The sequence below is a fragment of the Pistacia vera genome, unplaced genomic scaffold, assembly GCF_008641045.1.
Source record: "Pistacia vera cultivar Batoury unplaced genomic scaffold, PisVer_v2 Contig490, whole genome shotgun sequence".
Lineage (NCBI taxonomy): Eukaryota > Viridiplantae > Streptophyta > Magnoliopsida > Sapindales > Anacardiaceae > Pistacia > Pistacia vera.
The window spans coordinates 132,972-146,840 of NW_022196324.1; the positions used below are offsets into that span (position 1 = coordinate 132,972).

At 34.4% G+C, this 13,869-nt stretch overlaps 1 protein-coding gene and 1 non-coding gene across 2 annotated transcripts; one reads left to right on the forward strand and one right to left on the reverse strand.

The window, feature by feature from the left end:
• Positions 1–924: 924 nt before the first annotated feature.
• Positions 925–1,013, reverse strand: LOC116105000. Its single transcript, XR_004124002.1, has one exon. It is a non-coding gene; the product is annotated as a small nucleolar RNA SNORD96 family (small nucleolar RNA).
• An 8,776-nt stretch (positions 1,014–9,789) lies between these two features.
• On the forward strand, positions 9,790–10,514 carry LOC116104999 (non-specific lipid-transfer protein 1-like). Its single transcript, XM_031391422.1, has 2 exons — positions 9,790–10,193; positions 10,321–10,514. Exons 1-2 carry the CDS (start codon positions 9,847–9,849, stop codon positions 10,331–10,333), a joined length of 360 nt encoding a protein of 119 aa, XP_031247282.1. The 5' UTR covers positions 9,790–9,846; the 3' UTR covers positions 10,334–10,514.
• The last annotated feature ends 3,355 nt before the right edge of the window (positions 10,515–13,869 follow it).

Here is a 13,869-nt window from a genome sequence, read left to right on the forward strand (position 1 = left end):
CCAATTGAAAATGCACTTCTCAACCACTTTCCCTATCTCCCTTCCCTTGTGACTACTAATGGGTACACTACAAGAAAACTGGCATTCTACGTCTAACAAAATTAGACGCAGAAAGTCACATTTAGACGCTAAGCCATTTTTAGCGTCTAAATTCGGTTGTCGCTCCCTTAGTTGCAGTAGGCTGGTCGCAGATTCATAGCGCGTCTATATTGTGGTTTAGACGCAAAAAGTTTTTTTTTGGCGACTATCAAAATAGTTGGCAAATGTTGTTCAAAATAGTCCCCCCACTTAGACGCTAAAAGTTGAAGGGTAATTTGGTAAAATTGTATAGTGACTAATCAATTAGTTGCAAAATGTTAGTTTTAGTGTCTAATAATTTGTCGCGAATCCCACACAAATTAGACGCCAAAGGTGTAAGGGTAATTTCGTCAAAGGCTTTCGCAACTATTTTATTAGTCGACGAATGTATCTTTTTGTGACCAAACTTTAGTGGCTAATTGTAACTCTTTTAGATGCTGAATGTAGAATCCAAACGGTTTTCGCGACTATTATATTAGTGGCCGAATGTATCTTTTGGTGACTAAAATTTAGTTGTTAATTATAGTAATTTTAGATGCTGAATGTGGAATCCAATAGGTTTTCGCGACTATTTTATTAGTGGNATTTACTAGGGTCCAAAAGAGCCATATAAAAACCACAAACTGAACTTGCTTCCCCTTTTAAAATAAGATGTCCAAGATATTTATACGGCAATCAAATTTGCACAGCCAGATCAAGGATGAGTAAATTACTTCACTGTCAATTGCTTGAGATTTATAAAAATACATTCAAGAATTAAAAGCATATAAAAAGCAAAATATTTTGATGGTATTCGGCAGGCATCTGATTAATGCAGAATTGCAGAATGTCAAATAAATAACATTAGAGCTTCAGAATTGCAGAATGTCAGCAAGGCTTAAGAAGCCACTCAGTCCCGAAAGATGGTATTTTGTGAATGATATCCTCCTAGGCCACATTTCTCAACACCAAAAGACTGAAACAGATGTAGAAATGAAGATTCAAAAATAAAATAAAAAGAAAGAAATGAAAATTACCTTAAGAAATTGGAGTGCTTTAGTGTCTTCTTCTAGATTCCAAGGATCACGATTTCACAAAGCCAAGCAAATTAAAGGAAAAAAATGCTAAAGTTTTTGCCTTAATCTGAACTGAGTGGACAGACAGCAAGAGTAGACGAAGATTGTGAGAAGGGAAGAAAGAAAATGAACTATTTTGCAAGGAAAAAAAAGCTGAAATTTTACCTTAATTTGAAGTGAATGGACAGAGAGTAGCAGGAGGCAGGAGTAGATGAAGAGCGTGAGAAGGGAAGAAAGAAGATGAGTTTTTTTTGCCCTAATCTAAAGTATTTATATGTGGCAGGTAAATTACAATAACCCACCCCCCCATTCTTTAATAACATTTCATTTTAGTCCCGATTCTCTGTTCCGGTTCCTGATTCTAGGAACCGGAACCGGAACCGTACAGTACGGTTCCAGATTTTTGGAACCGGAACCTACCCGTTGACGATCAGTTCTGGGTAGGAACCAGAACCAAACACCGGGTACCCAACGGTTCCGGTTCCGAACGGTTCTTTTGAACACCCCTAGCTGTCGGCAATCAATGAAATGGAGCATGAGTGGTTGTATATGGCTGGCCGTGTGCGGGCAAAGCCGTAAACGACCACAGATCTGGTCGTGAAACGGCCATAGAAATGCCAGATCTGGCCATTTTCGATCATGGATCCGTGATCCATGGCCCGAAAAGGCCTTACTGGCGCACGACCGGCAAGATCCCGCTAATCATGCACCATTACGGTGAGGTGGCTATGGGTATTTTGTTCACTTTTAAATTTTTTTGTGACTAAGGTGTTTTAGTTAATTTCTCAAATGGAAGGGGTTAGGTAATTGTTATTTGGTAAACATTTGAGGGCAATTGTGTTAGAAATGGTTTTTAATTAAGGGCAAAATAGGTAGAAAAATCATATTGCCCCGGTACTACCCCCGTTATCTTATATACCCTCGATCCAAATAGCCCCTAAAGGTAAATTGATTTTGAGTGTTCATTTATTGAATTGCTGGTTTAAAGGGTAATATTGTCTATGTACACCAGATTATGGATGAGATAATATGTTCCGTCAACTAAAATTTCAAAACATTGTCCTCGATTGAGTTGAGCGAAAGCACGAGGATGAAAAAGGAATTAACCTTCAAAAAATGTAAAATGGAAACAATGGAAAGGGAATATCTCTATCCTATCAATTCCAACTTTTTGGCCAATTGTGTTGTGCAGAACCCAACCTTCACATCCATCCCACCCTCCACCCACTGCCACTACCACTGCCACCGCCACCGCCACCGCCACCGCCATTTTCACTTTCACTTTCTTTTTTGTCCAACCATCTGATGCAGATGTTTGCAACTACCAAATGGATAGCTATGTATGTTGAGATATTTTATGATTTGAAGGAGAATAATAAACTAAGAGTTATGAAGCCAAAAAGTTTCAAAATACCATTTTTTCACTCAAAGTTTATATTCCGTTAATACCCAAAATACACTTCACTTTCTCAGCCGGCGATCTTTTTCAATAAAATCATCATGTAGTAAATTCAACAAAGTTTGACGAGTTAATAGGAGTTAGAATAAGAGGGGTTTTATAGAGTGGAGGCCAATTGATCGAATCTTTTGTAAAACTGATTAAAAATTAAGCGATGAGTTGTGTATATCACCAAGTAGGCATGAAATCATAGAATTAAGTTTACTTCAAGTCCATTTTCCTTGAACAAGGTTCATTTTTAGAACAGTAACATGCCATTTTCTTATTCTCCAGGGACATAACCTTGGCATTTCCCAGCTTTGTGATAAGTACTGAAGTTGAAGATTCAGAAGTCTAGGTTCATATCATATCTAAAATGCATCGACATTGTTTCTTTTTGAGATGAACATAATCTACAAGCGAACTTATATTCCACATGGTTTTATATCTATGCTCCACCGAAAGAACTAGAAGCAAGCTTAGAGGAAATGTAATACCCACATTCAGAAATATGGTAGGGGTTATTCTATAGTCATAGTGAATATATTTAACTAATTTTATAGTGGAATTCCATAAAAATTTGATAAGGGCAAAATGCTCATTTCACATAGAATCACGTGTTCAAGTGAAAAGTGAGGATGATAAATATAATGTATTAAGCGTGCTAGCCATGAGAATAGAGTGGTAGAAAGGTTATAGATAATACACGTGATGTGATGCCAAAATAAATACATGTTTGTAAAGTAATAAAAAGAAATTAAAGAATAAGGGTAAAATGGTCTTTTCACTCACAACTAGATGAAAAAGTGGTGAGTGTAAGGAAGCAAAATAATGTGAAGAAGATGATACAAATGAGGGTAATTAGGTAAATGACTAAAGGGGTAAATGACTAAAGGATATAGATGAAATTTCTTAGAAAGTGCAAGGGCAAAATGGGAATATATATATATATTTTTTAATTAGTTATAAGGTTTCAACTGACAAAACCCTAGCCATTCTCACCCTTTGGGCACGCCACTTCTCATCCATTTTCTCTCAAGCTTCTTCATCAAATTTCAAAGAGAATTCATAGGGTTTAGCTTAAATTTTTGTAGATTTTCAATTCTAAAACATCCAAAGGTAAGATTCTAGCACAAAAGTGTGTATTTAAGTTTTAAAGTTTTGAATTCTTATGTTTTTACATGATTTAGGTCCAAGAGGAAAATAATTTTAGCAAAGGAAGGTTGAATCATTAGTGTTGTGCAAATTTAAGGTAAATAAACACAATCTAAGCTTTAATTTGAGTAGTACATGTGTATGTTGATTCTTGAGTGTTTGTGTATGATGTATGATGAGAAGTATTGGCTGTTTAGATGCTTGTTTGATGGAGAATAATGTGTAGAAGTTCAGCCAGGATGAGTAGCTATGTAGATGTTATTTTTGGTTGAACTTTGGATGAAATTTTGAAGTGTTGATGTTGGAATTTGGAAGTGTTGAATCCGGCCAGAATTGAAGTTAAGTTTGGTGAGTTTTTGCTCCAATTTTGGTAGATTTGGAGAGATGTGGAAGTGTGACCAACCAAGTATTTGCATGTGCATGTGAATTGTTTGATGAAAATTCAAAGAGAAATGCATGCATGAGTTTGTTAAATCTTGTTGAAGAAATTGTTTGAGAAAAGAAAGAATTGGAGTTGAAAGGTTATGTTAGGCTTTACCAAGTGTAAGTTTTAGTATTCAAGAGTGCATTTTGTTATGCCAAAATTTAGAATAACACTTGGTTATGTTAGTTCAATGAAAGGAATGACTTTTAGAGGATGGTTCAAGTTGCTTGAACTTTTAGCATTAGTTTGAATGGCATATTGTATTTAGTCATTGAATTATGAGTTTTGAAACTCATGACTTTAGAAAAATGATGGCAAGAATTGCATATTAAATTGTTGCAATAGTGTAGTATTTGATGATAGTAAAAGATGGGTGATTATATTATAATATTAAAATATGCCACCGTAAATTGTCAAGCTTGTATGCTTGAAATTAGAAAGATCATTCAAAGAATGGCTTGGCCAAACGAGTATATTGTTGTTTCTTGTTTTGAGATTAGTTATAAATAATATGTAATAAGTGATTTTATTGTATAAAGAATAGAAAAGTTTTCCCAAGTATAAATATCAAAGAAATAGAAGTTTAATTTATGTATTAAATACATGACCATTTTAGAAATTGATTGGTATGAGTATAGTTTTCATGTCTTATTATATATTACAAGCTATAGAATTGTACTAGAAGATATTGAGAATATGTTGTATTGGCTAAAAGTTTAGTTAATAATGTTAGAAAGAACTTAGAATTTAGCCAAAGTATATATGTTATGCCATATGTTAGATTGGATTTACAATGATTAATATGTCAATATAGATTAATGTCTAGAATGTAGCCAAAAGAAAAGAAGAAAGAAGGGCATGTATAACAATGTTGATGGTCATGTTAAGAGAATGAAAATTTATGGCATTAAGATTTGTATTTAGAAAGTTGTACAAAGCATATTTGTTACATTAGAAAATATTAGAGAGTAGAATTTGTGAGAGTTAATGTACTTGTGTACGTGTACATTTTACATAGTATGATAGAATTGAAGAATTACATAATTAGGTAGAAATTATAAAATTGCATACGTACGCACAATGCATAGAATTTAGAAATAAAGAATAAAATAGAAAATGTTTAATTTAAGCGAGTTAGTAGAATAGAACTTTGGGCTTTTCAGAAAAGTATAGAAATAAAAGCCTTAGAATTAATAGAATACATGCTAGAGCCAGGCACGTATTTTGGGATAAATGCATGACATAACATAACATATATTTCAAAAAATTTATAATTACTGGAAATGTCTAGCTAGTTATTTTGCAGATTTACAGAGCATGTTTTCAGAGGGCTGTTGTGATGGGGAACCTGTGAGCATTCGCGGCGTTAGCTAGTGGCGACAGGATGCAAAAGTTTCCCACATGCACACCGCCATCAGTGAGCGGCCTCAGAATAGAAAACAGAATTGAACAGTCCGCTAGAAGTGCATGTGGATGAGGACTGTACCCAGAAAGAATTTTAAAATACGCTCACACGGCCAAGGTTCCAAATCCATGCCTCAGCTTAGTCCGATCGACAAACCAGAACAGAATGCAAAAATAATTTTAGAAAGAAAGAAAATAAAATAAGAAATAGAATATAGAAAGAATTTCAGAAAGAAAGAAAACTAGAATAAGAAATAGAAAACAAAAAGAATTTCAGAAAGAAAGGAAAAGAATTTTCAGAAAGAATACAAACATGATCATTTGCATATGTATCAGACATTTTATGTGCATTGCATCTTATGCATTTATGCATAGATTAAACAGTTTATTTTATTATTGCGTGTCTGACTAGTCAAGAAAAGAAAATAGAAACCCATGAGAATAGAGAAGTAAAGAAAGTAGAAGCCTGTGAGAATAGAGAAGAAAAGAAAATAGAAACTCATGAGAATAGAGAAGAAAAGAAAATAGAAACCCATAAGAATAAAGAAGAAAAGAAAATAGAAGCACATAAAAATAGAGAAGAAAAGAAAATAGAAGCCTACGAGAATAGAAAAGAAATTAGAGATATACAAGAAAATAAGAAATTGGATACATGCTAGAAAAGAACAAAAATTAGAAACATGACAAATAGCAAGGAAACTTAGTGATTTGTTGAGTAGACCAAGAAACAGAAAGTTATAATCTAGTAGAGAAGAGAAATAAAATGATAAAGAATAGCACAACACTAAAAGGATTTAGAAAGATTTGTGGAAAATAGAAGACTGCTAAGTAGTACGCCTGAGAATAAAGAGAGAAAGCAAGCAGAAATTTAGAAACAGTACAACGAAAACGGGGACGGCGGAGTAAGAACATAGTTAGATTTGGTTTACTTACTGAGCATTTATAGCTCACCCTGTTGGTTTCTTTATTTTGCAGGTATTAGATTGTAGTGATCGGGAGACGTCAAGCTGGCCAAATGATTACACACACTGTCTTAGTGAAAAATTTTAATGTGGATTAATATATGTGAAAAATAGTCATTGTGTAAGAGTATGTTATAACTAGATTAAAGATAAAAAATTTAGACGAACACTTTTTTTTAAGCTAGCAATTCTCTAGATTCTTTCTATAAGATATTCAGTTAATACTTACCTAGTGAGATATTACAGGAAATCAAGTGTAAGTCTTCTAAAGAACAGCCAAGCTACAACACCTTATCCATGACTGCTTTGTTTTGCGATGTTAGCAGGTGCTGGTACTGTTTTGCTGGTAGAAACTAACTGTATATAGGTGATGTTTATTTGCATCTGGTTTCAGCATCAGAAGTTTTGCAATTATGATGCTGTGTGCCTTTGAAGAGGTAAATTTTCAATCCCACTCTTGTTCTTCATATGTAATAAAGGGGTTGTTTTTAGTATTCTAAAGTGATTCCTCTCAGAGTTGCAGAATCTGTTTGATTTATCTTAACGTAAAATCAAAGGACAGTTTTTATGCTTCTAGACTTGAAATATATTTTTGTAGACAACATAAATTTGACTTGGGAATGACTTGACATTTGTGTTATTAGTTGATGCCGTATATTACAAGTGTGGTTGTGATGCAAACCCCACCTGTAGCGCCCAATGAACAACCCCAACTATGGTTGTGATGTAAATTCTGATATATTGGTTAATTGAATATATGATAATTATAAAATTGATAATTTGATATGTTTAACTTTTAAAAATACTTTTGCTTATACTTATTACTTCGGCATATATTTTATTGTAAAGTTATCAACTTACAGATATTTTGATTTTACTAACTAGAAATCTTGGCTACGGGTTGTGCCCAGCCAATCTTGCTCAACATCACCACCCGGTCGTGCACAACCAAACTCCACGCCCATCGCCACCCCTTGCACGCAATCGAACCCCACCTGCGCAGCGCCCAGTGACCAACCCCAACCACGGCTGTGAATTGTGATGGAAGAGTTGTGATGCGATTCTGTGTTTCTGAGGGATTAGGTTGCATCAAATCAGTTCGCTTAGCTGCCTAGCAACGTTCAATGTCACGGCTGGGTTTCGAAACGTTGCTCCAACCGCTGCCATTAAGAACTTGGAGAAGAAATAAAAAAAATTCTGAATTTGGACAAAAGAAATAAAAATGTGGTTGATTTATTGCTTGTTGTATTCTCATTAATGGTTGATTTTGTGGTTTAGATTTGGTTCTTTAATAAGATTTAGAAGAGTGGAACTGGAGAGATGGCAATGGTGGGGTGGTGGCGGCAGTGTAAGGTGCGAGATGAAGAAAATGAGGAGAAAGGAAAGGGCATAAGAGGGGTGACATTGAGTCCACATTTGGTAGAAAGGCCAGCTTCAGTAGAGTAGTAGAGTTGATACCATTGATTGAGTTGGTGACGGTTTGAAAGCATTGGCAAGTCAATATTTGAGCCGCGGTGGTCTGGGCAGTGTAGTTTAGGGCCTTGACTACGGCGCAGCAACTCACCGCGGCCGGCACAGAACCATTACCATCTCTCTCCAGTTACCAAAGGCATGGAGCCAGTTTATCGATCACCCGGCGACAGCCGAAGCCATGAACCCTCGCAGTTATGACCAGCATGCATACAACCAAGGCACAAAAATTAAACTTTAGGCTAGCCGTTAGGATTCTCCAGAATAATCAAAACAGACTCTTTACCGAATGACTTTGAGTAATGAATGCAGAATTGACAGGCTTGAGTTTGAAATGGATTTGAACAATTTAGAAGGATTTTGAATCTTAACACCGGTTCTCAAGTGGAATGGACCACACCAAACAGAGCATGGCTTCAAAGACAGCTGCGCTAATACATGCCCAACTTAACATCATGGGCCACCTTATATATGGGCTAATCAAATTGGGCCAACCATAAGCTAAATCTAGATCCAATCAAAGTTCATAAAACTTTGAGAACCTTCGTAAAACTTGTAGCATTCTAATCTTTTATCAATACATTTTGGCCAGGAGGAGAACATTTTTGGATGCAACATCAGCTCCTGTCTTCTACATGAAGGAGATACTACATCCCGATACCGATAATGAAACGGGGTTGGGGAGCATAAAACTCCGTGCGAGGGGTGGCAATGAGCATGGAGTTTGTTTTTGCACGACGGGGTGATGTTGGAGGAGGAGGACGAGGGAGTGTGGGAGGGTTATTAATGGATTTCAAATAGATGATGGCGTAGTTTAATTAAAATTGTAATAGTTACTACCATAGTGTGATTATGAAATATCAAGGGTGGTAACTGATTTTCTCTCAATTTTGTGAGCATGGACCATAAATTTGGCCTGGGCATTTATCTCTAGGCATCAAAATTAATTACTTATTAACATCTGTTTACCAGCTTGTTCTCTTTAATAATTCAATTTCCATTAACGGACTTGTAAAGCTCCAAGGAATTAACATCAAAGGAATCCTTAAATTTTAATTTGTTCATCCACCCTCATTAATATAGAGCACATGAGCTGCTTTGGATGCTTTTTCTTCTTTTAACGGTTTCAAATCAAGGACAAATTTAAAGATAATATCTGCTTATGCTTTTTCTTCTTTTAATGGTTTCAAATCAAGGACAAATTTAAAGATAATATCTGCTTATGGCTCCGATCAAATACATTTTCGTATGAACATGCTGATCATTCGTCTTAGAGCATCTCCAATGCCGATGATGCTCATTCATATAAATAAAAAGTAACTTTATTTATTTTTAAATATAAAGGATAAATTTTTTATTTAAATCCTATTGACTCTTTAAATTTTAAAAGAGATAATACTTTTTTTCAAGAAAGAGAGAGAATTAATAAATAAAATGTATAGCAACTTGTAATATATTAATTAAAATTAGAATTAAGAAAAAAAATTAACTTTCTAGATATTGAGAGCTAAACTCACTCTTTAATTTATATTTAAACAATAAAAAGTTTGTTAAATTCTTATTTTTATAGATTTATAAAAGGTTTGGATCCTTTCAAAAGTAGATGCTCTTATAAACCTGATAATTTGCCTCATTAAATACATTTCCATCGTTCATTGAGAGCATTTAAAGTGGCTCAACTGTGACAACGTAAGCATTAAATTAATCCAATGTTAACTAGACCCCAATTCCTCGGACGCATATAGGATCCTATAAGGAATATTTTCTATATAAACACCTTAATCTATTACGATAACTCTCACACTCATCTTCAAAAGAAACTTCCAACTCTCTCTTATAATTTAATCAAGTCAAATTATCATGGCTAACCCTCTGGCTCTTCGACTGGCTGGTTTGGTGCTGCTGTGCATGGTGGTGGGTGCGCCCATTGCCCAAGCTGCCATCACTTGTGGTCAAGTGACAACCAGACTCGGGCCATGCATAAACTACGTCAAAACTGGCGGGGCTCTACCCCCGGCTTGCTGCGCCGGGATCAAAGCACTTCGAGCGGCGGCCAAGACCACAGCTGACACCCAGGCGGCCTGCAAGTGCATTAAAAGCGCTGTATCAGCCATCCCCGGCATCAACTACCGTATTGCAGCTGGGCTTCCCGGCAAGTGCGGTGTCAGCATCCCTTACAAGATCAGCCCATCAACTGACTGCAGCACGTAAACAAAATTTTTACACACAATTGTGAATATATATGTATTGCCTCATTATGGATTTTAATCCTTTATTAATTTTTATTTTTTATTTTTTATTTTTTATTTTTATTTTTTTTGTTGTTATGTGCAGCGTTAAGTACTGAGTTCGTGAAGAGAAGCAATACTTCTCAGAAGCAAAATATATTATATGGATGGAATAAAGTGGGTGCGAAGAATCTGTATCTTCTCATCTAGGGAGTACTCGTAGTGTTAATCTAAGTAATTGTATTTCTTTCCCTATACCTTGTATCCCACATTTTATATTTGACTACAAGAGGTAGACTACTTTATTTTATGTATAAATGATCTTATCTTGATTTGGTTTATATTGAACATCCATTTGGCTGGTGCATTGTCTAGCTTCAAGGTTAATAAAAGAAAAAAGGATAAAAAAATTGAAAAAAGGGAAAGAAATATCAATCATACATGGCCGTTCATATGCATATATACTTTTAGAAGCTAGACAGAGTGTTCATGAGAAAGGATATTGGCTCTAAAAATTGTGGAAGACAAAACAAGTTACACGAGTGTTCTGTGTGATTTTTCCACCAAGCTCGAGTATCGCAAGGTTATAGCAAGATCCAGAATAAGCTCGACTCCACCGATTGTCCGACCCAACATAAGCTCGTCGAGTTATAGCTCGACCTAGCACAAGCTAGTTGCAACCAATCCTTACGATCGTTCAACCAATTCACATATAACTTCAGATCCCGGATATCTCGGGAAGAATCAGATCGACGGCAATCTTTGCGCAATCATAACGTCCAATCGTAAGAATATCGAAGTTGCATTTCAATTTAATTGTAATCCATTTATTTTCGCTCCTTCTTTTATACAAACTTTGTGTATAAATCCCCTTGAACGATAAGGAAGGGGTTAGAAAACATTTCTAGGATTATAATTGTAACCTCTTGCAGCAAATACAAAAACAGTAGACGTAGGCTCAAGAGCATCTCGCCGAACTACTTTAAAAATCTCTTTGTCATTTACTTTATACTGCATTTATTATTCATTTACTGTTGGTTATCCGTAATCACACACATTTATGCGCTACAAAAACAAAGAAAACAATACAAAAACAATGGACATAAGATTTGCATTGAGTCTGAACCACTTTAAAAATCATTTTTCTTGTGCAATCGCCTGTTTTAATTTGTGTTTATCATCCATCTATGCTTCCGGATATGGCTGTTGCAAAACATATTAAAGTGAGAGAATTTTATTTTCGTCCCAACAGTTTCATTTGAAACACGAGTGTTTTGGTTCTTTCCTTTGACACAACACATGCAGTTAAGTACCGTTAATTGACTCAAAATTATATTAAAAATATAAAAATACCCTTCTAAAAAGCACTGAAAATGCATTACGCAAGTATGTTTATTTACTAAACTTCTATAGAAATGGTTTGTGTTTACATCAGTATTGTTTGTATAATTTACTTTTCATTATATTTTAAATGGGTATTTTCATTATTTCAATACGATTAATTTTTAAGTTGACAACGGTTTGTTAAGTTAAGGGACCAAAATGATAGTATTTGAAATAAGTATGGTTAACATAATAGGTGGAAACTATAGGGATGAGATTGATCAACTCAAAGCATTGAATGTAGACATGAAAACTAAAATATTATTTGTGTTGATTAGACCTTGGTTGATCTTATCTTATACTCCCTCCGTTTGCTTTTAATTGACGTTTTAGTTGTGGGCACAGGTTTTAATAAAAAACAAAATTTCTCTCTCCCACAATTTTTTTCCCTGATTTTGCAGACAAGACAAAGGCATGAATGAAAGGCATGAGGAAAGATGCAGACAAGACAAGGGTAGAACGACTTTAATTTTGAAAATTTTAAAAAGTCTTAAAACATCAATTAAAAGCAAACGGAGGGAGTAAGAAATTAGATTCGAGATATGCATATGCATTTCCTTAAACTTTCTCACATCAATTCATATTCGTATGTAGCTTTTTGTCATGAGTTTTCCCCCCTTGGACACTCTTTACTAACTTTATTTATTTCTGCCTACTCTATTTGACCTGGAAAAACAGATAGTGGATCCACCATTAGCCACTACTGGATATGTCAACAGAAAAATCTATTAATCACTCCCTAGAGCAAGCTAAATATAACACGTGTAAGTGTCCACTGTAGAGTGCTACGAGGGGCCAAAAAGATGGTCCCGCAAAAGAGTGTTCATCATCCTATCAATTTGATTTGAGAATAAGACTTTTGATTTGAGAGAATGCTATCCTTACAATTTAATGCATATATTTAAGCAAAAAATTTATAAAAGGCATCATATATCGATACGATTAATAAGTGATTAAGAGTATTTTTATTAATTTTATTATACGAATATTTAGTAAATAAAAAATAAAAAAAAAATATTTTTGTTAATTTTTAAATATTATATTTAATAATTTTTTTAAAAATATTATTATAAAAATATAAAATAATCAGGTTGGGTGGGAGCCACGTGAAATAATTACACTGCTACTTGTTTACTTTGGAAGATGCCCACCCCCACCCTGAACCGTCATCAATCAAAACCCCTTGTATGGGAATGCGACTAAAGGGAACTGGACAGGTATGGTGATCACACTGACACCACATTTACTTGTTTCTATCAATATACACTGAACCTCTCAATTATTATTCTTCATGGGCAATACTAGTCTTACATTTACAAAAATTAAAAAAAATATATAAAGATAATTCACATCTTTCATTTTCATAATTTCTCTTCCTTTCCCTCTTTTTTCGTTTTTCTTTTATTTTTTCTTAATTATTATTCTTGAGCAATACTAATCTTATAAAAATAAAAACAAAAAAGATATACAAAGACAATTCTCACTTTTCATCTTCATAATTTCTCTCTCTTTCTCCTTTTCTATTTTTTTCTTTGTTTTTTTATTCTTGTTCCCTTTTTTTGTTTTTTGTTTATTTTTTCCTTCTTATTGATATCACTTTATAATTCTTTTTATATTATCTTTATATTTGTGTATTGTCTTTATAAGGATTGCATTTTTCATTATTCTTTACCACAATTTCCGTCAAAGCACCGCTTGATATACCTAGCCACCATCACCACTTAATACTAACAAACAAATTCAAGTGGAAACATATTACTCCACACTTTTTTAAAATCACAATAAATAAATAAATCAGGAACTCCTTTTGTAATTGAAGTTGATCGGTTGACGCTGTTGTGGTGTAGATCGATGGGTGGCGCGCTCATCGAGGCCTAAGCTGCTGTGGCCACGCAGGTGGCACGACCACAGATGAAAAAATTAATTTAAAAAAAAACACACAAATAATGATAATAAAAGTTATATATATATATATATATAACCAAACCAAGCCTTACAAAAAGAAACATGTAAATATGGATCAAGGTGGAATCTCACTCTCAGAGGCAATAGCATTATTGTAAATTATGATATGATGAAAAGGAATAATAAAAGAGTTGATAAGGCATCCATGTTCTCATCTCCACTCAAATCCATGGTAGGACTGCCACCCGGAAATAGATTTGTGTTTACAGAATTTTAGAAATTCCATTAGATTAGATTAGATTTGGTTGGGTCTTTAAAGTGTAAAACAAGAAAAATAGAGCTCCGCAGGAGCAAATCATATCAATCA